The sequence below is a fragment of the Rattus rattus genome, chromosome 2 (assembly GCF_011064425.1).
Source record: "Rattus rattus isolate New Zealand chromosome 2, Rrattus_CSIRO_v1, whole genome shotgun sequence".
Taxonomy (NCBI): Eukaryota; Metazoa; Chordata; class Mammalia; order Rodentia; family Muridae; genus Rattus; species Rattus rattus.
In genome coordinates, this window is record NC_046155.1 from 195,710,945 (window position 1) to 195,737,108 (window position 26,164).

General features: G+C 46.1%; 1 protein-coding gene across 1 annotated transcript; it reads left to right on the top strand.

The window, feature by feature from the left end:
- The first annotated feature begins 24,838 nt into the window (after window positions 1–24,838).
- On the top strand, window positions 24,839–25,857 carry LOC116894636 (serine/Arginine-related protein 53-like). Its single transcript, XM_032896351.1, is given in 3 exon segments — window positions 24,839–25,044; window positions 25,171–25,614; window positions 25,616–25,857. Coding segments are annotated over 3 exon segments (873 nt in total). The 3' UTR covers window positions 25,839–25,857.
- Window positions 25,858–26,164: the final 307 nt, after the last annotated feature.

Below are 26,164 nucleotides of genomic sequence, written 5' to 3' on the forward strand. Positions count from 1 at the left end.
CTTTGACCTCTGGTTCCTGTATCCTTATGCATAGGATGGAACTCTGGGAGGCTGGGAAATTTGAGGCTCTTTCTCAACTCTTGGGTCAAAACACCCAGCAGCTGGTCACGGATGCATAGACAGTAGTCTAGATTCTTTACTGATAGTTACTAAGTTGGAATGTAAGGACACCCAGCAGCTGGTCACGGATGCATAGGTAGTAGTCTAGGTTCTTTACTGATAGTTACTAAGTTGGAATGTAAGGACACCCAGCAGCTGGTCATGGATGCATAGACGGTAGTCTAGGTTCTTTCCTGATAGTTACTAAGTTGGAATGTAAGAACAAGTGGTTACAAATGGATGTTGAGCCTTTGGAACCAGCATTTGCAGATGTGTTGGCTCTGATATGATTGGATGAAAGTTAACCAGCTCAGGTCATGGTAACCATGGCTGGGGTCCAAGCCTGGAGCTCCCAGAAGCCCAAAGGGAGCATGGGAAGAGAGGCCTGGGGGTTCTCTGGATGAAGCAGTGTACTCTTTCCGCAAACAGATAGTTCTGGATTTCCGCATTGAAAAGGACCTGCTCATCCGTGCTCGCTCAAGTGTTCTGATCCTCCTGCTCCATCACCACTTCCCGCACAAAACGTGGCTTCCCTTGGGGCTCTTCTCACTGGGCTACACTCAGAGCTCAGTTTCTGAACCTTGGGAAAGGTTCCTCTTTCATGGCCCAGCCTGCCCTCAGATGCAGAAGAATCGAGAATCCACATACAAGGACATGCAGGTGTCTCCTGTCATCACTGGGGAGCATCAATGTCTTCCCTCCAGCATCCTGAGTAAGTGTGCAGACCTGGTGTCGCAGGTCACTGACGCTTAGGCCCACCTTTCCTTTCCAAAGACTTTTCTTCCAATGTGTGATGTCTTAGTAAAACACGCTGTTGCCGCAGCTCACAAGAATTCTATTTTCTCCCAGGACCCCATGGCTTACTGGGATCTGTGACTGCAGTGTTTAAAAGTGTCTTAAAGAGACCGGCTCTGTCCTCCATATTTAGAATCCTGTGACACATCACATGACATCCAGCCTCTCTACAGACTGGGATTAAAGCATCCCACTGTTCTAATGGACACAGGCTACTATTATTTTTGTTTTGTTTTGTTTGAAGGCTGGCCTCTCATCCTCTGTCAGTTTTTGAAGAGCTGTACCTCATACTTATCTGTCTGTCTGTCTGTCTATCTGTCATCTATCATCCATTTATCTATCATCTATCACTTATCTATCATCTATTATCTAATCTATCTCTCTATTGTCTATCACCTTTTTGTTTTGTTTTGTTTTTTTGTTTGTTCGTTTGTTTTTGAGACAGCGTTTCTCTGTGTATTCCTGGCTGTTCCAGAACTCACTCTGTAGACCAGTTTGGCCTCAAAGTCACAGAGATCCACCTGCTTCTGTCTCCTAAGTGCTGGGACTCAAGGTGTTCACTACAGTCACCCGGCTACCTCATAGTTAGTTTTGACTGTGGCAGGTGAAGCATCTGGAGTACACAGATGTTCAATCCACACAAGAAAAGACAAGCACGGTTATTGTCAGCATTTCAGAGATGGTCAGATGAGTTCCAGAGAGGTTAAGAGTCAGCCTCCAGACCCACGCTCTTGATTTGCTTCATCACCAACACTACTGGTGAGAAGGTGAGAGCCACACAGGCTGCGGAACGTCGAACCCCGAGCATGAGCAAACACTGCGTACCACTTCACCAAAGTGACACAGTTCAGCTAATGTTCTGAGGGCTGTAGTTGGGCCACGAGACAAACCCAACAGACTTTACTGCCCAGTTAAAAACCTCCACAAAGACAACAGGTAGCGACTACTAGGTTCGGGCATGATGGTCAGGTCCAGTGGCCACTGTCATCTTAATGTACCTTGTGCCTGAATATTTTTGTAAACTTCTACACCTGTGTAACTGCCTTACCTATCCTGGCATTCAGTGTCCCTTAGTCCCTTCTGAAAAGACGTGTTGGCTGTTTTTGCAAGTCAATCCAACCCGAAAATGGCAGAGTTTTCTCCTCTGAAATATTTCCAAAGAGCATGCGGCAATCTGTGCAAGAGGTGCCAAAGAAAGTGTGCCTCATTGCTTAAACAATGCCTCACTTGTTGAAAAATATGCTCCCTCGGAGCGACTCTTTTAAAAGCACAGATGCTCCTCAGATGTTTGTGTCATGGATATTTATTTTTAACTATGGTTTGTTTTACGGTTAGAATGCACTGATTACTTAAAGTAGGATTAGCCCCCATACACTTTAGGAACGACTAAACAACATTCCTGCCGCTCACTCACACTCTCCACAGAAGACGATGCAGTGCAGTCTCCTTTGGTTTTAATGGGAGGGATCTTAACCCACAGTGGGAAAGGATATCATTTGGTTTGGGACCCTAAAGTTCTGTTTACATACAATTATTCCGGATTAAGATCATGCTGTGGAATAGAGCCTCCTGCAAGCAAAGGAAGTTACAGCTTATCCCATGAATTAAACCAGAGGGGAGAACAATGAGTGCACCATTATTTTCCTCATGCCATTTTGCTAATCTGTTAATTGATCAAACAGATTACAGAAAGCTCAATGAAAATGATCCTGAATGTGTGTGTGTGTATGTGTGTGTGTGTGTGTGTGTGTGTGCGTGTGTGTACGTGTGTGCGTGTGTATTGTTGCTGTTACTATTTCATACAGCTCATATTGGCTCATTTGGAGAGACAATATTCTTTTGGTAGCCAGTATAGGCCCAGTGCACCGGCTAGGCTCCAGGGCAGGAAGAAGAAGCAAGAGCTGGTGTCATATCTACAGAGTCATGCGGCCATCACAGCTCTTCTCCCTAAAACCAAAGTCAACCCTGCACACCTCAGTGGCATTCCAGGACCCGAACGGTTACACAAAGTTTCAAGAATGTTAAAACATCCCATTCTTAGGTTCTTTCCGTCTTAAATTGAGCACTGGTGCCAAGCAAGTAAACCTTGGCACAGACCCTTTTAGCTGTAAGATGTTTGCCGAGCGATTTCCATGTGTCCAGGCACCGTCAGCACTTGATCCTAGTTTCTCTGCCCTGGAACATTCATCCGTCTGTTGCTTTTTATGCTTATGTTGCTTGTGTGTGTGTGTGTGTGTGTGTGTGTGTGTGTGTGTACGTGTGCCCACCTATGTACAAATGCATATGTGCATGCATGTCCACATGTGTACAGATGTATGTGTGCATGCATGTCCACCTGTGTGTAGATGTATGTGTGCATGCATGTCCACCTGTGTACAGATGCATGTGTGCATGAGTGTCCACATGTGTGCAGACACAGTGTGATAAGGCCTGAAGTTGATGGTGGGTGTCTTCCTTGATCACACTCCACTTTATTCACAGAGGCAGGGTCTCCTGCTGAGCCTGGAGCATTCAACTCTACCTAGTTCAGCCAGCTTGCTCCACGGGTTGAGCTCTGCTTTGTGGGTACCCAAGTTTTAGGTGGCTGCCACACCTGAGTGGCTTTTACCTGGGCTGGGGATCTTAACTCTGAGCCTCATGCTTGCAAATGCTTTATCCACTGAGCCATCTCCTCAGCCCCGCCATCAGTTATCGCTGGTAATGGGACAACATGAATTTCTTCAGATCTGCGTTGCATGTGGTAGATAGTGGATGGGGGTTTTGGCATTCGTTTACATTTTAAGGTATAGATGAGCTCTAATTTATGAATGCAATCTTAGACTTTTATTGAGGGAATTAAAGTCACTATCCTACCTCCACAAATGTGAGTGACTTGTGTGTTTGACTGACAAAGTGGGGAAGTACATGGAAAAGGCAAAGCTGGGATTTTGATGTAGCTCAAGGACCTCTCTGGTGAGTGGTGTCTGCAATTTTCTAGAATTTAACAGAGAGATTATGCCGCGCTGCTGCCGCCGCCACTGCTGCTGCTGCTCCTCCTCCTCCTCTCCCTCCTCCTCCTCTTTTTCTTCCCCCTTCTCCTCTTCTTCCTTCTCCTCCTCCTCCTTCAAAATAGGATTTCTCTATATAGTCTTGCCAGACCTGGAACTCACTATGTAGACCAAACTATATGTATGTGTGAGTATGTGTATGTTTGTGTGTGAATGAGTGTGTATATGTGATATGTGTGTGCATACTTGTGTGTGTGTGAGTGTATGAGCATGTGTGTGAGTGTGTGTATTGCATACACATAACTGCATGGGTGCATGAGGTGAGGCGGGGTTCAGACGTCTTCTTCTACCTCTGTCTCTAACCGATCTGAGACCTGCTGTTTGTTCTGGCTGGCCAGTGGGCCTGGGGGACCAACCTGCTCCAGGCTCCAGTGCTGCAGATGTGGCATGGGAACTCACTATGTAGACCAAACTGTATGTGTGTGTGTGAGTGTGTATATGTGAATGTGTGTATATATGTATATGTATATATGTATGTGTGTTTATGTGTTTGTGTATGTGTGTATATGAGTATTTGTCTGTGTGTGCATATTTGTACGTTTGAGTGTATGAGCATGTGTGTGTGTGAGTGTGTGTATTGCATACAAATAACTCTGTGATACATGAGGTGAGAGCAGGGTGTCAGACGTCTTCCAGGCTGCGGTGCTGCAGCTGTGGCATGCATAGCCACAGTCAGCTTTTTACTCAGATGCTGGATTCAAACTTCGTTCTCCCTCTCAAAGACCTGGTATTCCTGCCCACTGGCCCAACTCCCCAACCTTTTGTTTAGTGTTTTGGTTTTTTCTTTTTTTAATAAAAGAGAATGCTGGGTTTCCTTAAATTTGTTTGGGACAAGATCTCACTCTATACACAACCTGGCTAGCCTTGGTCTTGGGACAATCTTTACCTCAAGGGCTGGGATTATAGGTGGGAGCACCATGCCTGATGTAGTAGACCATGCTTAACATACTGGGGCCCAGTGCAGTGTCCTGTGGGCTGACTCTATGTTTAGTCTGGATGAGGACATAGAGCTAAGGGGCACAGGGTATCAAATCTGGTCCAGAAGGAGGCATGGCCTCAGTCGGGTTGAGAAGCACTGCATTACACTGTGGTGTTGATGTCCCTGACCACTGGGTCAGAGTTCGCTAGGGTTTGAATGACTGCAGATCCTGAGTATCTTGAAGTCGGTTTAGCAGAGATGAGTTTTTAATTTTTGCTTTGAGCTCTGTCTGTGGAAACTACTTGTCATTTTCCTCTACTCGTCTTTACAGAGGAAGTATAAACTTCTCCCTTCCTGAAAGCAAGCTGGTGTGTTCCTTTAGTGGAGCTTTATCTTCAATCCAAGAGTCAGGAGACTGCTTGGAATAAAAGGGGCCAGTACAGAGAGCTCGTTCCCCTAAGCCAGGGAGTCCAGGGCAATTCCTCTCCTTTACACGGCAGTTTGTGGCAAACGTCAGACTTCCGATGACTCATCCAGCCCCCTGGTACTCTGCTGGACCCACTAATGTCGAGGCCGGCTATACGGATGCATAGAGTGAGGCTCAGAAGTTTATGTGATCTGGGAGAACACACTCTTTTTTTCCCGAGCTGGGGACTGAACCCAGGGCCTTCTGCTTGCTAGGCAAGCGCTCTACCCTGAGCTAAATCCCCAACCTCAGAGAACACACTCTTGAACCTAGGTTTAACTCCAAAAACCATGTAGCTTCCTTTGCTTTTGAAGACTCCCACAATCCCTTGCCCGGGCTTTGCTAATCGTTGAAGACTCTCAGAATCCCCTATCGGGACTTTGCGGGTTAGTGGGAGTGACAGGTTTATTCTGCAGGAAACAGCTGTGACTAGAGAGTGGAGTGGAAGAGCTTGGTGATCAAGGATGCAAGCAGTGAGACGGAGCAGGCTGGGGGTCACAGGTCCTAGGGAGGTTATGTGGTCTTAGATTAGTCTCGCAGCCTGACTGGCCTTAGCCCTCCTTTGTTGCACAAGAGCATCAGGAACTGAAATAGAAGTTCCACAGTAACTCTTCTGACAGTAGTCAAGGAAGGTGCAAAGGAATTGTCACGAGGATGTGATCTGGGGAGAAGTGAAGGGATGGAGGAAGGACTGTTTAGGTTGGAGGATACTTTAAGTCAGTGGTTCTCAACCTCCGTAATGCCGTGACCCCCAACCATAACATTATTTTTGCTGCTACTTCATAACAGTAATTTTGCTATTGTTATGAATAAAGTAAATATCTGATATGATATGCAGGATGTCTGATAGACGACTCCTATTAAAGGGACATTCAACCCTCACCTCAAAGGGGTTGTGATCTACAGGTTGAGAACCGCAACTCGAAGCAGGTTCAGCTGTAAGTTCAGACAGGCTGTGCGATGGAGCTCACTATATCATCTTGAAATAAGCTGCAGGGATGGAGGTGTGCCTATGCAGGAAGGATTTGGGATACACGCTTAATATTTGGGGGTCTCGATTTCATCTATTCTCTTTGCTGACCTCCCGGTCAAAGGCTTCCTTAGCATTCACTCCAAGAGGATGCACTAGATTTAATGGTTCTTAAGTTGTGATTCCATGTTTGGTAATACACTCAGGGCTACAGAGAGGTGTTTTCTTATTGACAAGATCAAAGGCAGGACTAGGGATGGGGAAAAGTTCTGCACAGGTGGGAGTTGGGATGTTAGAACTTGCCTCTCCTACCCTCCCCATTGAGTGGCAATTCCACTCAAGTATCAATTATGAATGGCTGATTATAAACAGGAAACCAGAGCTAGAAGCAGCCCACGGTCCAGTGAGTCACAGGGAATGGATCATGGAGATTCTAGAGAAGAGAGATGGGAATAAACCAGGCCTGAGGGATTGCAGAAGCTGCATATGAAAGGGTCATGTGAACTAGATTCTGAAAGTAGGGGAGGGGCAAGATCCAGCAGTGGATGAATGGGTGGCAGAAGGCATGGGACTGTAACGGTGTTCAGAAGCCAGTGGGGAGGACAGGACCCTACGGAAAGGGAGCCAAGGGAGGACATAGCTGCACGTGAACTAAGACCCCATCAGGGTTCTTCACGGCTGGAGCCTATCATTTCTGATTAAAAAATATGTAAGTTACTACAGCTCATTATGAGACACAGTTTGGGATTCTGGGCGTGTATCTGGGTTTGTTGGAACATTAGAGTTACAGGAGAGAAAAGATGGGACATCGAGGCAGATTGTAAGCTACTTGGGCTGAAAACCAGAGGGTGCAGAATAGTCTAGCGTGGGTTTCATCCAGACTTTGGGATAACATTGTATTCTAAAAATCAGGTTCTGTCAGAGTCACCAGAGATGATTCAGTAGCTCAGGAAATAAAAAGCCAACTTTTATCATGTTGTTCTATGTTGAAACACTGTTAATTGGTCTTTCAATTAAAACTAATTAAATGAACACACCCTGCTTTAAGAAAGCCACAGTTAAGTGATGGGCGTTCCTTAAAGCGGGGTCAGTACTACTATGCTTGGACTGGTAGTGGGGGTGAGAAATGCACTCTTAGGAAAATAATCTTAATGCATATTTAAAGCATGATTCATTGCTCAAGAGAAGTTTGCAGTTTTATGCCTTTCATCTGAGGGCTCACAGGGTTATTTGTAGACTCTGCCGGATTAGTCAACACCCATGCACTCATCAAGCCTGAGAGCCAAGTCCTTACTAGTCTGTGTGCTTTGCCAGCCGGAGGACACACATCGCCATGGGCAGGATGGGGAGTCTAGAAAGACGATGAACCGTCTAAGCACTGGTTTTGAAATATTATCTGAGAATCTACAAGTCTAATCAATGGGGAGGGGTTTGAAAAAGTGTATTTTCTCAATATGAAAATAATACTTTTTCCCCTCTTCTTCTCAGGTGTCTGGTCCTCTCTACTCAACCCCATCCTAACTCAGTCTTTTGCCAGACCTTCCCAACGAACTCGAGCCTCACCTAGATCTGCAGTTCTCAAAGAGCATTCAAGACCTCTGAGCTCACAACCTGCCTTCAGGGTACCTGCTAAGTAGAGGTATTTTCTTTCCTTTTTTAAAAAAATGGTGTACACATTCATGAGTGTGTGTGTGTGTGTGTGTGTGTGTGTGTGTGTGTGTTTAGTGTGTGTATGGAGAATAGACAATAACTTTCAGCAACTGAATTCCTTCTTCAACTATGGGTTTCAGAGATTGAACTCAGATTGTCAGGTTTTCATAATAATCGATTTTATCCATTGAACCATCTCCACCCCCTCCCCCCTCCCTATGAGGACTAGAAAGTAGTTTTTTTCATAAGTTTTAAGGTGTGTGATGCCATCTGGTTTGGGGCAGATGTAATGTGTGCCCAGTTTCTCCATTTTTACTCCTATAGTAAATCAATAGGAACAGATAGGTATAAGCCACAGGATCAAAACTCTCCACGAATGCCCATAGTTTTTAAGAGTAGGAAGGGGTCCTGAGAGCAGAGGTGTGAGAACCCCTAGCCCAGGGAATGGCCTTGCCTTGCGGTGTCCCCTCTTCTCTTCCTTCTTGAGTCTCATCATCCCTTACCCAGATCCTCCTCTTCTCTTCCAGATGAGCCAGACAGTCACCTTTCTGAAAAGGAAGCCTATTGGCTGCCGTGAGTCCAGAAACTCTCAAAGTCTTCATGGCTGTGGTTTTCTTTCTCTCTTCTTTTTTAAATTACAGAAGGACACATCAGAGCAGCATTCAAAGGCTGTTACCGTCTGCCCTCAATCCGCTACTCGCTACACGTGCCCAGTCTAGGGCAGCAACTCAGAGCGACAGGCTTTTGTGTCACCTCTAACACCATCCAAAGGAAGGGGACAGCTCCTGAATCTGTGCCCTAAGTCGAGTGCTTTGTCCTTTGCTACAAATTGCAGTCTGACCTGGGTGATAAGAATCCTGATTGGTCCTTATGCCTCTTAGGGCTGTAGACTTTGTCTTGTTCAAATCTAGACAGGTTTATTACAAAATATTTTGTTGAATGAATGAATGAATGAATGAATGAATCCTTGCAGTGGCTGGACTGGGTTCTCTGTAAGCATTTTGAGGAGGGATGGATTTACTTATGAGGTGCTATGATTGCTGTTTGAATCTGTTTACCTTAACAAAACATATGAAGACACAATTTGGTGCCATTTCTATCTATAAAATCATATTATTGCCTACACCAGCTACCCACTTTACTCATCCTAGTAGGCAGGAAGTTGTTTTGATTTTCTCCATCCCACATTCATACTAAAGCACTGAAATCCACTGCCACATAGGTTAGTAAGAGGAACATGCCCTACGCCACTGGACTCAAACACAATTCCAGCGCGTTCCACTCGGGCCACCGAGACTCACTGAGCCGGCAGTGTTGGCAGCTCTGGGTGTGGCTTTGGATACAGAGAGGAGTAGCTGAGGCTCCTTCTTGCCTCTGAGACCTTGTGGGCTAACATGGAGAATGGAGAGACAGGGCACGCAAACCTAGCTCCTCACGGTAACAGTGAAGTCAGGGAGGCCCATCCTCACTTGCCCATGGGGTCATTTTTCAGACATTTTAGTTTCCTGAAGTCAATTGTGGGTTGAAATTATTATAGAAGTGTTGAGAAGACAGTTTAGTGCATTGCCTTATACCCTAAGTCACACCTTCCTATAATTAATGTTATTCTGGTGCATTTGTCAAAATCATTTAAACGGTATCTAGATATTAATTAAACTCCACACTGTTTCAATTTCATGAAGTTTTTTTTTTCTTCAAAAGAAAAGCACTGTTTAATTTGAAATCTTGAATGACATGGAAACAGTTAAGTAGTATTAAAAAAAAAAGCACCTGTAGTCTTGGGCCCAAATGATTTGGCTAATTGGGGGGTGAGTTTATTCCTATTATTTATTTATTCATTCATTTATTTATAAACTTTCCATTGATCATTTGTGAATCTCACATCTTACACCCCAATCTCACTCATGTACCTGACTCTTTGTATCTGCCTGCTGCCCTTGCAACCATCCAACAAGATAAAATTAACAACAAAACCCATCTTGTGGAAGTGGTAGTGTGTCACAGTATGTCACACAGTGTACCCTTCCATCCACACAGCATTACTTGCAAAGGTTCATTGCAATGGGTCACTGGTCTGTTTCGAGGCCTCTGGCTTCTGTTACACTATCAACACTGGATCCTCACCAGGGCTCTTCTCGGATATCCTGTTGTTGCCCCGTGTCATGGAGATCTGCAGCGTTGGATCTGCAGGACGGGCCCTTTCACACGCTCCAGCAGTTCATAAATGGGACAAATGTCAGGGTGGGACAAACCAAAGCCCTGGATCTGGGCCTGGCTGGTAGCTGAGATTGTCAGCCAGTCATTTCTTCCTCACTCCCTCTCTCCAGCACTGCCCTGGCTAGCTCACCTGATGGTGCAGCAGGCAGGGGGCTGGGCTAGCTCACCTGATGGTGCAGCAGGCAGGGGGCTGGGCTAGCTCACCTGCTTTCATGCCCTTGGGGCCAGCTCACCAGCCTCTATGCCACTAGGGCCAGCTCTGTTGTGCTGCCCAGGTGAGATACAAGGACAGCCTGCCACTGGTGGCTGGAAGGGGGATCTTTTCTCCCTTGCCCACACCACCCTCATGGCAGACCAGGGGCATGGCCTTCTCTCATGTGCTCAAGGCTGGATCCCCTGCTCTCCTGCACCAGAGCCAACTCTACTGTGCTGTTGAGATGAGGTGCAGAACTGCTCCCCACAGGCGAGGGGCAGGGTCTGCTCTGCACAGTGCCTGAAAATCAACATGGCCTCTGCTGGTATCCCAGACCAGGGACATCTGTATGGTCTTTGCTGGTAACATGGGTCCTGGACATCAACACAGACCCTGGCTGTGATACAACCACAAACCCAGACATGGCCTCTGGCAGAAGCACGGGTTCTGATGTTACTACAGCCTCAGGTGGGGTACAGGCCACTCAGACCAATATGTCCCCCAACAGTCGCTTGGCCCTCAGATATTCACGTGGTTTCTGGTGGCAGCCCAAACCACAGACATCTGCACGGCCTTTGGTGGTATCTCGGGCCACAGGTGCTGACTCAGACTACAGCTGCAACAGGACCACGGACTAGATCCAGACATGGCTCTTGGTGGCAGCCCAGGCCTGGACACTTCCATGGCCTTGGGTGGTTGTACAAGCTCCTCATCTCCTGTTCCTCACCGTTGAGTCTTAGGGCCACCTTTCTCCATATGAACCACTCCGCTTTGCTTTTTCTCCCACCTCTCTACCACATACTCAATTTCCCCATCTCGTCATCACACATTCTCCCATTTGTGGTACCCCTGGGTGTCTCCTGGCTACCCAGGGCCAGTGGGACAGGGTGGGCACTTGGATCTCCTGAAGTTTTCTTAATACACATTTTTCTGTCCCACCCAGGTTATGGAATCATACTGCTGTCTTTTTTTGCTTTGTTTATGTGAGTACACTGTCCTTGTCTTCAGACACACCAAAGCGGGCATCTGATCCCATTACAGATGGTTGTGAGCCACCATGTGGTTGCTGGGATTTGAACTCAGGACCTCTGGAAGAGCAGTCAGTGCTCTTAACCACCGAGCCATCTCTCCAGCCCTCATTCTAACTTTTTGTGTCTCTTAAAGGTGTCTTGACTCTGATAGTTTCTCAGAGTTTCTCAGTTTTGAGTATCACTGGGGAAGGAGATCAAGGAATGGCCCTCAGAAGATGTGTGTTTTGTCATTTTCTTCAGAGTTAGAGAGCATCATTGGATTTTCAAGAGACCACAGGTGTGCAGAGCCCTTCTTATTGTATCATATTAGGGGTAATGCTATCCATACGGTTTAACTACTGATTTTCGCCTTGGCCACCATGTTGCAGAGGTCTCTCCCCAACAGACTGCTCTTCCACTCCTCTCTCCACACTTATTGGAAATGAAGTTGTCATGGGAAGTCCCCTCTTAAAACCAGGAGTTATACATCACCTCCTCGAGGCGGGGAATATTCTCCTTGAGGCCAGGGGATACTCATATAAATGACTTGATATCTGCTTGGGAGATCTGTCTTTTCTCTCCTACTTATTTATTCAACCATGGCTTATTTTTAAATCACTACCACAAATCACATGTTTAATCAACAAACATTTACTGTGGGCTTCCTATAAATAATAATATATTATTAAACAATATCGTTTTTCACAAACAACTTAGTTATAGATGAAGACATATGTCCCACCTGCCTCGGACACTACCCTGGACAGGGGCTGCAGTAAGGAACTTCCAGTTCCTCTTCTGGAAAATTAAATCCTGGAAGGAGAATAATTCTAACACTTCTTCTGGATATGAGATTGTTTATTCAAGAGAACTGGTTTGAAATTGTCGGTAAAAGGGTATTAGTGACATCTGCGGTGACCTGGCCCAGTGTAATGAAGTCTGTACTTGAAACTCCTCTGTGGACTGAGGGTGTAGCTCTGTTGGTGGTGTCTCCCCAGCCTATGGGAATTCCTATGTTCAACCCCCAGCACCGCATAAACCAGACATGGTGGCTCCTGACTGTAATCCTGGCACTCTGGTGGTGGAGACAGATGGATCAAGATCATCCTTGACTGTATGGCAAATCCAAGGCCAAGCTAGGCTGTATGAGACACTGTTTCTCCCTCACAGACACAAGTGATAAACACTTAAGGTTAAAAGGATAAAATCTCCCTTGTCGTTTGCCTCTGGGAGTATATATTTTTTTTCATCTGCTATGTTATTTTCTTATGGCTCAGAGCTGATATATGCCCAATGAAAATATCAAGTGGACGAAGCTAACTTGGTTAGTAGCACAAGCTGTTCTATGACCGAGATGAAAATGTCAGGCCATGTGCAAGTGACCATTTTATAGATTTAATTGGGACTTAGTCTAACACTAGATCGAGGTGGTCTGGCTCAGGCACTCAGCCTTTCTTACTGTCATTGGGGTGGTGGTGGTCGAGGAAATCTGAGGGTAAAAGCAATGGTTAGATTTAAGAGAGAAGAATGCACGCCTTCATTTCTACTTCCCACCATGCTTGTCAGCCTGAAGGAGCAAGGCCTCCAGAGGCAGGCCTCTAGAAGGAGGGTAGGGTGCCAGTGGTCTCTTGTCTCATTTTAGGGAAGAGACAATGGACTGTCTTCCATCACTGCCCTTTCCAGACTTCAAACAGGGTCTCCTGGTCTCTTTTCCAGAGTCTCTTTTCATTGAAGAATGCCTCTTAACGCATTCCCCGCAAATGGTATTTAATGGCTGTCTTTTTCAGTGTTTTCTAGGAAGACATACCTTTGTAAACTCAATAGTTCTCAAGGCAAACTCCATTATAACTCAAAGAACAGGGCACACCACGCCAGCCCTCGCCTCCATGCCCACTTCCGGTTGCAGCTCTGCCGCTGTGGGCCTGTTCTTTGCTCTTGCCCGGTCTCAGTGGCCTCTGCTGAAGCGTCTTTTAGCTGCCTATTCTAAAAGGCGAGACACAGGAGAACGCTGAGGTCCTCGTCCAAGCCTCTGCTTCCTGAGGCAGCTGATCCAAGGCAATAAAAGTCAGGGAGGAAGTGGGGCAGCCAGTGTCAAAGACTCTTAGAGTGCCCAAGACGTGCCAACAACTGTGCTTGAGGAGTGAGAGGCCAGGGAAATAGTTCCTGGAACTTTCAGCTTTGACAGGCACGAAGACACGCAGAGCAAATGGTAATTGCAAGCAGCAGAGAGGTAAGGGCTGTACAGGGCCGAGGGAGAGCCTGTTAGCATTAACCTGAAGGCTAAGGCGAGGGCAGTGGGAGGCAGAAGGGGAAGAGGAAGAGGGGGAGGAAAGAGGAGGTGGAGGAGCAGAGAGAGAAGTCTTGTTTCCAGCATATTTTCCCATCTGGCAATAGAGAATTGGAGGTGCAGGGGTGGGATAGAGAGGGGAATCGGGCCCCAATCGTTGGTTGGCAGTGAGGCCTCTCCAGCTTCTTGCCTACTAGCCTCAGGAGTTACAAGGCTGAGAACGAGGCCTGCCACCCTCAGACCAGAAAAGTCCCTGACACATCAGAGTTTGTCATCAGTCCAGGCTCTGTCAGATGTGGGCATGCAAAGAAAGACCTTTTGTGTGGATGTAGGGACCGGTTCCCCTTGGGCCTGTTGGAGGCCTGGGGGTATAAACGGTCTTTTCTGAGGAGGCTCTGAGGGCTCTGAGGTGGGGCACATGTTCCCTCCAGGAGGGGTGGATGACTGGGAGGACTCAGAGCTTGTGCATCTAGCTTGGGCCAGGTGGTTTGACTCATCTCTTTTGAATCTCTCAGGTACTCAAAGTAGAGCAAAACAAACTTAGAATTTGCTCAAAGAGACGGAGAGTTTTCTCTGAAGTGATAGGGAGCTCCCAACATGTATAGGAATGTTAAATTCCTTAAAGATGTCTTCTCAGCACTGAGGACTGCTCCTGCCTCAGCTACTTTTTGCACTGCCTGACAAGGAGCACCTGAGGGGAAGAAGGGTTTGTTTGGGACTCAGTTGGATGGGATAGCCTGTCATGGAGGGGAAGGCACGGAGCCGGGAGTGTGAAGCACCTGGTCTTGAGCCCACAGTCAGGAAGCAGAGAGAGAGACAAATACTGGCATCCAGCTTACCTTCATCTGTCATTCTTGTTCCCAGCCCAGGGCATGGTGCTTTGGGTAATCAGGGTGGGTCTTCTCCCTTTAGTTAAACATTTCTGAGAACGCTGCCATCTAGATGCGTGTCCGTGTCAAACTGACAACAACGACCGGCCACTGCATTCTCTTCCATGTGGCGTCATCCAAAGATTGTACGGAAGGTGACAAGCCATCCCAGGAACGCCACGCCATGGTTCTGGTGGTGTGTCTGCCACCACTGTGACAAGTCTGCCATCCGTGTGGATGAGAACAAACGGCTGATTGTCAGATGCCTCCTAAGGTGAGGACATGCCAATATGGTCACATCACGGCTGTCCTTTCCCACAGCCCCCCCAACTCGTGTCAAGAACTGTGTTGTTCTGAAGGTTTTACTCTTTCTGCCAATACAGTTGGCCTCTTGCATCTCTGAGGGCAGTGGGAGAACAGCAGAGCAGTCGCCATAAACACTGCCCCAGCTTGCTGACCTCCTGACCTCAATCTGGGTGTGAAGGACATGGAGGGCTGTTATGTGGACATCACCTTTGTGTCTCCCTGGGTAGAAGGAATGTTTGGTTCTTCCTCGCAGCTCCATGTTCCCAGAAATAAGACTCAGACTCAAAATGTATTTACAAATACCTTGGTAATACAGCTAGACTTTTCTCTTATTAGATCATAATTTAAATTATCCAATTTATTTTAACCTAAACTCTGCCATGTGGCTCGTTACCTGAGCTCAGGTACCCTAACCCTAACCCTAACCATGATCCTGACCCTGACAGGGACCCTGAACCTGACCCTGACCCTGACTCTGAACCTGACCCTGAAAGTGACCCTAACCCTAACCCTAGCACAAACCCTAACCCTGACCCTAACCCTAACCTGACCCACACCCTGACCCTGACCTTGACATTGAACCTAACCCTGACCCTGACACTGACACTGACCCTAACCCTAACCCTACCCAAACCCTAACACTAACCTAACCCTAACCCTGACTCTGACCTTGAACCTAACACTACCTTAACCTTAACACTAACCCTGACCCTGACCCCGACCCAAATCCTAACCCTAACCCTACCATAACCCCAACCCTAACCCTACCCTACCATAACTGTCACCCTCACCCTGACCTTGACACTGATCCTGACACTGACCCTGACATTAAACCCTAACCCTAACCCTAGCCCTAGCCCTAACCCTAGCCCTAGCCCTAGCCTTAATCCTTATGCTAACCCTAAACCTAAGACTAACCCTAATCCTAACGCTAACCGTAACCCTAACCATACCCTAACGCTAACCCTAACCCTAACCCTAACCCTAACCCTAACGCTAACCCTAACCTGAACTCTAATCCTAACCCTAACCCTAACCCTAACCCTAACCTGAACCCTAATCCTAACCCTAACCCTAACCCTAACCCTCTAACCCTAACGCTAACCCAAGAGCTGTTTCCCAGCCAACTAGTTGCAGTTATGATCTCAGACCCAAGAGGGAATCCATGAAGCTGAGCTCAGTCCACATATGGAAAATTCCCTGTCGACTGACCAGGGCAGTGTATCGGTCACGCTGGTCTGGATTGTGTTAGAAAAGAGATATAGTCACCATCATGAGTCATTGGGAGGGTAGACTACTGAAGTTACAGAATGGGTTTCTATTGCTCCCCAGCACATCCATCGGGTGCATTGTCCAGGATGAAATGTTTCGGGTGACACGTTCAGCAGCCACCCCAGCTTTGTGAACCATCTTAAGGCACTCCTTTTGAGCCAGAAGTCGTTTGATATTTGAAGGGGTCTGTTTCTGTACTCTGGACTCTCTCATGCCTACATAGGAGGGTGTATAGAATGTCCATCAAGTAGCTTGACCTCTGGCTCCTTGTTGGGTGGACTTTCCAATAAAAGGCATGCTATTTTCTGCTTATCAGTGATGCAGGACACAGAAAAGAACAATACAATGTGATTTCTAGAGCCAGTCGGGCTGGGCTTGACGAGTTGGATTGGAATGGCAATGCTGTAACCTAAAAATTATCGACAGTGGTATGGGACAATAACTTCTTTTGGAGGTAAAGGTCTCACGTATTCGACTTCTCAAGGCCAACAGGAGTGTCTCCTTCATTGAAAGACAGGTGGACTCATTCTTGACAGAAATCATGATGCCTTAGAAACCTGTACTTTTGTTATGTGTTCAATCCGTAATGATAGATGAATGATCACATCCGGTGGCCTCAGGGGCCCAAGGGTAAGGATAGCAGTGCTAGCTTAATCAATAGCACCTCTTCAGACCCATCAGAAAATGGGCTCTTCTGAGGCTTACAACAGACGCTTTGGTAGGAAGGTGACTGACTTTGAACCCAAGTCAATAATGTGACTTCAATCCTGGTAAAAGGGGAGAACAGACTCCCACAAGTTGTCCTCTGATCTCCACACACTTGCTGGGCACACATGGCAGGGGTGACTTAGGCCAGCGGATCTCATCCTCATCTACTCTGTGCTACTGGACACAGGTCACCTTTGGCATGGGGATGAGGCGTGGGACTGCAGTGTCAGGTGCACGGTCGTTCCCCTAATTGCATCTTAGTTCATTTGGGAGCTATTCTACAATGTCTACAATGGACTTAAAAATGTAGCCAACTGGGGTTGGGGATTTAGCTCAGTGGTAGAGCGCTTGCCTAGGAAGCGCAAGGCCCTGGGTTCGATCCCCAGCTCCGAAAAAAAGAACTAAAAAAAAAAAAAATGTAGCCAACTATAACGAAATTTGTTAGGGTCCTTATTATTTATCTTCATATCTAGGAAGTCCAGGAAGGCGTTTGCTGTCTGACTGGAAAAACAAGGGAGGCATCTTCAACCACAAAAGGAAGGCAGTTATGGAGATTCTGTGCCCACGAAATAAAAACATTCCGCCACCACATTGTTTCTCCTCCACAGCAAGGTATTGGGTTTGAAAACTGACGTAGATTTCGGTAATGCTACTTTGATGGGCCTGAATTCCTCGTGGCTGGGTTAATGAGTTGGAAGCAAGGATGAGAAATAAAAACATCTCAGCTGACAGTCAAGAAGGGTGACAGGATCCTTCTGGTTAGCAGGGGACACAAGTTCTCGAAAGTCAAATTGGTCATGGGAGAGAATGCTAGGCTACCTGGCTCAGAAGAACATTTCTAAAACAATGGCCCTCAACCTATAGGTTACAACCTTTTTGGGGGTCAAACAACCTTTTCACAGGGGACCCCTAAAACCATCAGAACATAGATATTTACATTATGATTCGTGACAGTAACAAAATTACAGTCCTGAAGTAGCAACGAAAATAATTTTATGGTTGGGGATCACCACACCAGGAGGAAGTACGTGAAAGGGCCACAGCAGCAGGGAGGTTAAGAATCACTGCTCTAAAGGAAGCTACACAAAGTCAGGTCACCTGTCTTATTTCTGTTTGTTGTTTTAGCTACTGCCCTGTTGCTGTTGCTACCTCCGCTAACAAGCCACAGAACACACAGAACATGCTGGCTCTGTAGTCAGCAGGATCTCCTCACACATGCCCTGTACCTGGTGCAGGACTGATTCCTGCAGTATCTCCACATCTCCAGTGAGGCTGTGCCTCAGAGTGGAGGGCCGGGGCTGAGTACAGAAGAAGGCCTGGTTCTGCTCATTGTTGGTTGTGTGGCTCAAAACAAACTCTGAGAGCCCTGCCCAGTTTATCTGAAACTGAAAACTCCATGTTCAATGAGAGAAAAGGTCTCACTATGTTACCCAGGCTGGTGTCCAACTCTTGAGATCAAAATGATCCTCGTGTCCCAGCCCTCTGGGTGTTAGGGCAGCATGATTGTGGGGAGGGGTGGGGGGGGGATGCTCACCTGTGAGAGGACAAAGAACGGAGTCAAGTATCTTCTCAATGATGCTCCACCTTTTTTTTTTTTTTTTTTTTTTTTTTTTTTAATTTTTAAGGTGGGTTCTCTTACGGAACCTGAAGTTCACTGTGTGTGTGTGTGGGGGGGGTTGGTGCTGTCTGGTCAGGGAACTCTGAGAATCTGCTTTTCTCGGCCCCTCAGCTTTGGGGTGAGAGACACTCACCACTAGGCAGTTCTGGAGGTACAGACCCTACAGCCCTCCAACTCCACTATTACAAAGTAGAGGCGATGTCTCTGCCTTTACTCATGTCACAGGACTGCTGGAGGTGTGAAGGCAGCCACTGAAGAACTTCCTGCCAAAGCAGGCACTAAGAGAGGTGATCTTGCCCCCAGGGGGTCAGTGTCTTCTGAGTTTCTCTATTTTATCATAGAAGCCTCATTATGGAGATTTTTAGCGCCTCTCTCTCTCTCTCTCTCTCTCTCTCTCTCTCTCTCTCTCTCTCTTTCTCTCTCTCTTTTTGAAAGTAGGTGATATACAGGCCCGCTTGAAGAAGTGTGTCTTGGTTTAATTTGGAATCAGGACTCACTAAGTCTTTACCAAAGAGTAACGAGTATGTCTGTTAATAAATGCTAGTTAACGGGATACTCCTCCTAAATCAGTCACCTGAAAGGAGTTTTCCAAGGAAGTGCTAAACTATTGCCAGATGTGTGTACATCCATGTGTATGTGCATATAGGCATGTGCGCCTATATGTGTGCTGAGCACTGAACCTTAAGGCAATGAGGTCAAAGGTTGCGTGTGTCAGAGTGCAAGCTGCATCGGAGAGCTAACCCTTATCAGAGATACAGATATAAGGGGTGCTTATGTTTTGATGGTTGAGCGGAAGGCTCTGAGTGGGGCAGTTAGACTATCTCCAGGGTATGTGGTTGATATCGGAAGAAATGTTTTGTTCTCAGAAATATTGGAGAGTGGGCTATGCCAATGCAGCCAGGTTGCCCTGCAGATTAGGCAAAGACGCCTTAGACTGGCCGAGTCTGCTGTGGGTTGGTGACTGCATACTCTTTTGCTTAACAGTGTATAAATCTAGCTCTAGGTCATCTGGGGCATTTGGTCCCAGCTACCTCACACTCACCTCTTTTTAGTGGCTGCCCGTTACTTTTACTTGTGTGTGGAACATGGCAGTGATTCAGATATACAAGTGCTTTTTGATACCTTTAGCCTAGTAGGGAGAAAACTCCTGTCCAGAATTTAGGAAGGAACTACCAAGTGTCAAACGTCCATTTATCCATCCACCCATCCATCCATCCGTCCATCCATCTGTTTGTCATTTATTGGATCTACAATGAGTCAGACACTGCTTTGGTATGTAGCGTGTGAAATGCCATCTTGGACATTGTTATGAAGCCTCTCTAGGCTTCCAGGCAGATGAAGAGAGATGAAGCTTCCACAGGTAGCAAGTCCACAGAAGCCTACAACAACAGAAGACGGTTTTAAAGAAACTATCGAATGCAGACATCACTGATGTGTTCAGGAGTAAATGAAGGGAGGACTGTGAGGGGCAGAGGGAACGTGGCGCCTGCAGGAGAGAACACTCTGGTCATTTCGGTGCTAATTCTTATAAGAATTTGTGTGGTTACTTTAAGGTTTGTTTTTCCTCTCATGCTGCAAACATCACATTAACTCTGTACAGAACGCTCTAGCTGTTTACAGAGTTAATTCTGAAGCACTTGTCTTCACTTGGTCTGTGGTCCCTTTAGCTTTTGTTTTCTAGATTAATCTTCAAGAACTTGGTGTTTAGTCACTGAGTTCTGCTGGACCACACCGAGAGGTTTTCCTGTGTTTGCATTTAGCCTGCTTTAGGTTAATTCCTTCTTATGGTCACCCAGGTCCCTATTGGAGATGTTTAAATCCATAAACATTTAATGAGATACCCCCAAACCCAAGAGTAGAACTGGAGCAAACTTAATGTTTTCAAATCTTATTCTCAAAAATATCTCTAAAATGTACATTTACTCTATATCTCCATATACACTTACATATGTATACATAATCACATACACAATATATTTAGTTAGGTATGATCCTTTCATATTTGAGGTTCTTGGTCATCATTTTAAACGTTTGTTCTTAGACATTATGGTAAATCCACATAAAATATCTGCTATATTTAGAAACCAGCACTTCATTTAAATTCTCATATTCTAAGTCAATGAAAATAAACTTATTAATCAGCATTGTTTCTGAATTTAAAGGTTAGGTGCTAAGGGAACTTCCAAGAAACTGAAACAGAAAAATCGGCTTCATAAGAAAATCAGCCGCATTCCACAGTACATCGTGCATGATAAAGTAGTGTCATGAAAAGTCCCTATCAGAATTCAGAACTGTGGGAAAGGTCACTGCCAAATGGGGAGGAATTTGAGCTGGGACTTGAAGAAGTGTCATGGTTTCAGTAGGAAGAGACAAGGGGCAGAGCCACAGGGCAGGATTGAATATTGAACAAAGACGAGAGCGAGCAGGAGGTACCTGGCACTGAAAACATCAAAGAGATTCAGTTTCATGGGTCTGGCAAAAGATACCCTCCCGTTTTGGTAGTTACCTCGTTGTAGCAAAATTGGAATTTCCAGATAAAAGTGGCTGGAAGCTTTCTGAAGACCTCAGTGGAGAAGCCGAGAGATAACAGTGCTGGGGGGGAAGTCTGTTTACTCTGTGAAGGGAAGGGTTGGGGATTTATAAGCTGAGGCAAGGCGTGCCCTTCACTACAGAGTGGACTTTGTGTGTTTATCTTCTTTACCGGTGCTGGGGGGCGGGGGGCGTAAATCTCCGTGGTTGCCTGACTTGGGCTGTTCCGGGGGCCTTTTCTGGAGAATTAGTGTTTGTAGACTATTTCACTCCCTGCCCAGCTCGATTAAGACCTTCGAGTGCAGAAACTGACATGCTCCCTGTGTTGTTCTTCTGTGAACTTCATAGTGACAGCTTAGTTTTTACAAGGTGAGCTTATGTAAACAATGTGTCTGATGGATTTTGAAGTTGACCATGAGATGTGCGCGGCACAGCCGTGACTCACAGGGTTTCCACTCAGCTGCGCGGCCAGATGACTTCGGGATGTTGAGGGAGGCATCTCTGCAAGTCAACAGGATGCTCAGATGACACGGCGTGGGAGGCAGGTGATGGTCTTCAAATGCCAACGCTGGAGAAAATGTGTTCAAATGCAAGGCCTAAGACCCGAACGTGGAGAAGGTTCCGCTCATGGGCCACTCCCTTCGCTTCATGGTAGTGTTGTGCATGCACAGTGTAAGCCACATACACAGTCTCTCGAAACAACAACCCAGTAGATAGTCCTTAGTTCTGAGCACCCCAGACAGGACAAATGATTGCCCCTTGGGGAAAGGTTCCTATTAGTCCTATTAGGTAATTCTGGATCCTGCATAACCAGAGCAGTCACTGTGTTATGAACTTAGAAGTGGGATGTCCCTTGGGTAACTTGTGGCCTTCCTGGGTGAGGAGAGGTGTGGACAGAGAAGGGCCCACAGAAGGCTTTCTAAGATGGTGATTCCAGTGCCTAGAGCCGTGCACAACATGTGGAGTGACAACCACATAGAGTTATGACAGAATCTAGCCTTGTTATTTGGAGACCCTGCAAATCTCAGGCTTTCTGGAATCACATTGCTATGCCCAGAAGTCTTGCTGCCCTGTAGGCCAAATGGTTTTGGCAAGGTCTGTCATAATGACTGTGCTTGAACTCCGTTACTCTCCAGTCACTTGCTTCTCTTTGGGGAAGCCCTAATGCATGGGAACCTGCCCCAACATACATTATAGAAGTAAAAGTGAAAGTCAATTTTCTCAGCCTCCTTTGTTTGGGGAAAGTCTCTCTCTCTCTCTAAAACCATGGGGTTGTTACACAGGACATGTGGCAGGCTGTTCTGGATACCTAGGGGTGTCTAGAATTAGCAATATTTCTCACAAGGACAGTTTTGTGGCATGGCTCTCCACCCTCTCTGGAAACAGTTTAAAATGTTATTGGGTTTGTTTTCATCTTAATCCAGAGTTACATAATGGATATATAGTAGCTTTTCTAATAGTAGCAACAGAGAAGAGCTGTGGGAAGGACTGTTGGGTTAGTAGAGGGCACTTGCCTTCCTCCCGCTCTGAGATAGATCTGAACCAGCTGAGGCCCTCGCAGATCAAAGATATTACCGAAAGTATCCCACTCTATACACTTTAAAGCTTGAAGGGACTTTGAAGTGGTTTTTAAGTTCAATTCTCTCGTTATTTCAGTAAGAAGTCAGAGTGAAATGACATGTACATAGGCTCACATAGTTAATGAATAGAAGAATCTACGTATTCAGAATCATGCTTTTCCTTAAATTTCCCACCATTAACAAGAAAAAGAGAAGTGGAGGGTTTTCTCCCCCCTCAGAGCAGATGCAGCTCAAAGACTAAATCTGAGCATTGCTTTTCTCCTTAAAGCTTCCAGTCAGTCCATTAACATTCGGGGAGAAGTTGTCCTTGCAGCCCCCCCACAGACACACGAGGGCTTCCCTGAGCTGAAGTGGCTTGATTTCTGTCACCCGGAGTGGGCATTTCCTTAAGCAATGCCATCTCTTCTTTCTGATAACACGTGGCCACTTTGAGTGTTGAGCTGTTCCTGGCAGGCCTCCCCTCCCCCACTTCCCACAGGGAAGAAAGCTCTGCTGGCTTAAAGCCGAGGCGAATACTTCTTTTCCTTAGGCTTATTAAACAAGCCAAGTATGTTCTCCGCTCTCTTGGAATTTGCTTGCATTTTATTCTTCTTCTATTTTTTTTTTTTCCTATGTGAAACATGTGCCAGCCGACTAAGCAGATTGCTGTGCAGGGTTTGCACAGATTAGCAGATGCCTTCGAGCTTCAGGGCAACTCAAAGTGTGTGTGTGTGTGCCTGCACGTGCATGCATATGTGCATGTGCAGGGCATGTATACGTGTTTATGTGTAAATGTGGAAGTCAGAGGTCTGTGTTAGACATCTCCCTCAATTGTCTTCCACTTTATTTGGGGGGACAGCGTTTCTTATTGGGACAGGGGCTCATCAACTAAGTTAGACTGCCTGGCTAGAGAGTCCCATAAGTCTTTTCTGTCTGTCTCTTTAGAACTGGGATCACAGGAGCCTGCTGTTCTGTGAGGACACTTTTATTATGAATTCTGGGAGACTGAATTCAAATCCTTGGGCTTGCAGGGCGAGATCTTACCAACTGAGCCATCTGGCCCTCTGAATTATCTTAAGGGAAAATAGAAGATGATTTGGGCATGGTGGGAGGAAGAAGGTAAACACTGACAGGGACAGTAGATGGTGAATGTGTGGCTATTATCTTTGTTGTTGAGGTGGTTTCACAGGCGTGACCCCGCCTCTGGTTAAACTGTATACACTCGGGGTTGTTTGCAGCCTGTCCCATGTACGTTGATTGTGCTTCAGTAATGTTTTTCTTTTTAAACAGCAAAGCCAATGCAACTGGCGTGGCAGCTTATGCCTAACGTGTTAGCACTTGGGAGGCTGAGGCAGGAAGTTTGCTGTAAGTTTGAAGCCAGCCCAGACTACAGAGTGAAATACTGTATCAAAAATTCAAATATAGGCGAAGGGAATGGCTCAGTGATGAAGCCTTGCACATGCACTCTGGAATTCACACATACAAACACACACACATACACTGACAGACACACATACAAAGCACAAACACACAGACAATGACACACTTATGCATATATACACACACACACATACACGCACTTACACATACAGACACACACACACACACACACACACACACACACACACACACTCAAATAACAAAGCCAATGAGCAATAGTTCTGTAAAGACTCAGAGGGCCAAGAGACCTGAGATCTTGGCACATGTTTCCAGGGTGGCCACAGAGGATGGAAGCCACTGGGAGCAAAATGTCCCCCACTCAGCACACAAGTGAACAGTGGCATAGAGGCGCTGCAATGTGACCGATGCCACTTCCTTATGATGTTCTTTGAGAGCTTCCTCCCGGTTCTGCCCCCTGGATTCTGATGTCACTTGGCCATCTTTGCTCCTTAAATTTTAAAAACATCACCTATTCCTTTTCCACAGGAGTATAAAAAGGATGTATATTTATTAAATGTAATTCATTAATTTATCTCACAGTTCCTGGAACAAGTGAATTTTTCTCAAATCCCTTTTAATAATCCAAAGATGTTACTGAAGTTTTTATTGTAATTTCAGCATTATGGGTGCTGTGCAGGATAAAGGAAAGGGGGGTTGGGATAAATCAGTAGATTGGAGGTTGGAGTCCATCTCTGTATCTCTTGACTCGATTTCATTTCTCTTGTGAAAAGCAACATGAGGGATTAGAAGGTTTACTTGGGGGAACCAGGAAGGCGCTGAGCTTAAATTGAAGCAAGTTCTGAGGACGCCGGTGGCGCCGAGGTTAGAAGAGGGAGTTCCAGGTCCCCACTTCAGGAGGTGCGAACCCAAAGGTCGACCCAGAAATGGGACGCAGGTCTTCAGACATTGAAGAAGAAAGCAAAAGCAAGAGAAAAAAGAAACATCGGAGGCGGTCATCTTCAAGCAGCTCTTCAGACAGCAGGACGTACAGCCGCAAGAAGGGCCGGAGGAGGCCAAGGTCGGAGTCACGATCCTGGTCTAGAGACCGCCAGCCTCGCTCACATTCTTATGAGAGGAGATGCAGGCGCAGATCAAGCAGCAGCTCTTCTTATGGCTCCAGAAGAAAAAGAAGTCGCAGTCGTTCCAGGGGCCGAGGGAAATCCTATAGAGTTCAGAGGTCTCGGTCAAAAAGCAGAACAAGAAGGTCCAGGCCAACACCTCGTCCACGCTCACATAGTAGAAGCAGTGGAAGATCCAGTCACAGAAGAACTCGTAGTAGGTCCAGGGACAGAGACAGACGTAAAGTTCGGGACAAAGAGAAGAGAGAAAAGGAGAAGGATAAAGGCAAAGACAAAGAGGCGCACAGCATCAAACGCGGGGATTGTGGAAACATCAAAGTCGGATTAGAACATCTGCCTCCAGCTGAGCAGGCCAAAGCCAGACTTCAATTGGTCCTTGAAGCTGCTGCAAAAGCTGATGAAGCATTAGAAGTCAAAGAAAGGAATGAGGAAGAAGCAAAGAGAAGAAAAGAAGAAGACCAAGCCACCCTGGTAGAACAAGTAAAAAGAGTAAATGAAATTGAAGCAATTGAAAGTGATTCTTTTGTTCAGCAGACATCCAGATCAAGTAAAGATGTCAAAAAGTCGGTAGAGCCAAGTGAAGCATGTGACTCCAGCATCAGGACCAGCATCAGTAGCTGCTGACCCACCCAGCACTGGAAAGGAAATAGACTCTGACAGCATCCCCATGGCTATCAAGTACCAAGATGACAATTCTCTAGCTCATCCAAATTTATTTATTGAAAAAGCTGAAGCTGAGGAAAAGTGGTTCAAGAGATTGATTGCTCTCCGACAAGAAAGACTGATGGGCAGTCCTCTGGCCTAGGCAGTAGACTTATGGTCAGATTGACAGGAAGCTTGAAAACTTAAGTTGTAAATAGCAATATTAACTTTCACTCTCAAAAATAGCTTAGCCAATTACATGAAAAAAGAAAACTCATTTCTTCCCCCATGTTCAACTAACTATTTGGTAACTTGAATCAAACATTGTGGATAGTGAATCTGTTATAAACGTGCTGAGTGCATGAACATATTATACTGTTAATAAAGCAAATAATAAAAATATCAGTGTTGAAATAAAAATAAAAAAGGTTTACTTGGCTTACAATTCCAGAGAGTCTAGGCAAGAACTCAAAGTAGCATGTCCCAGTC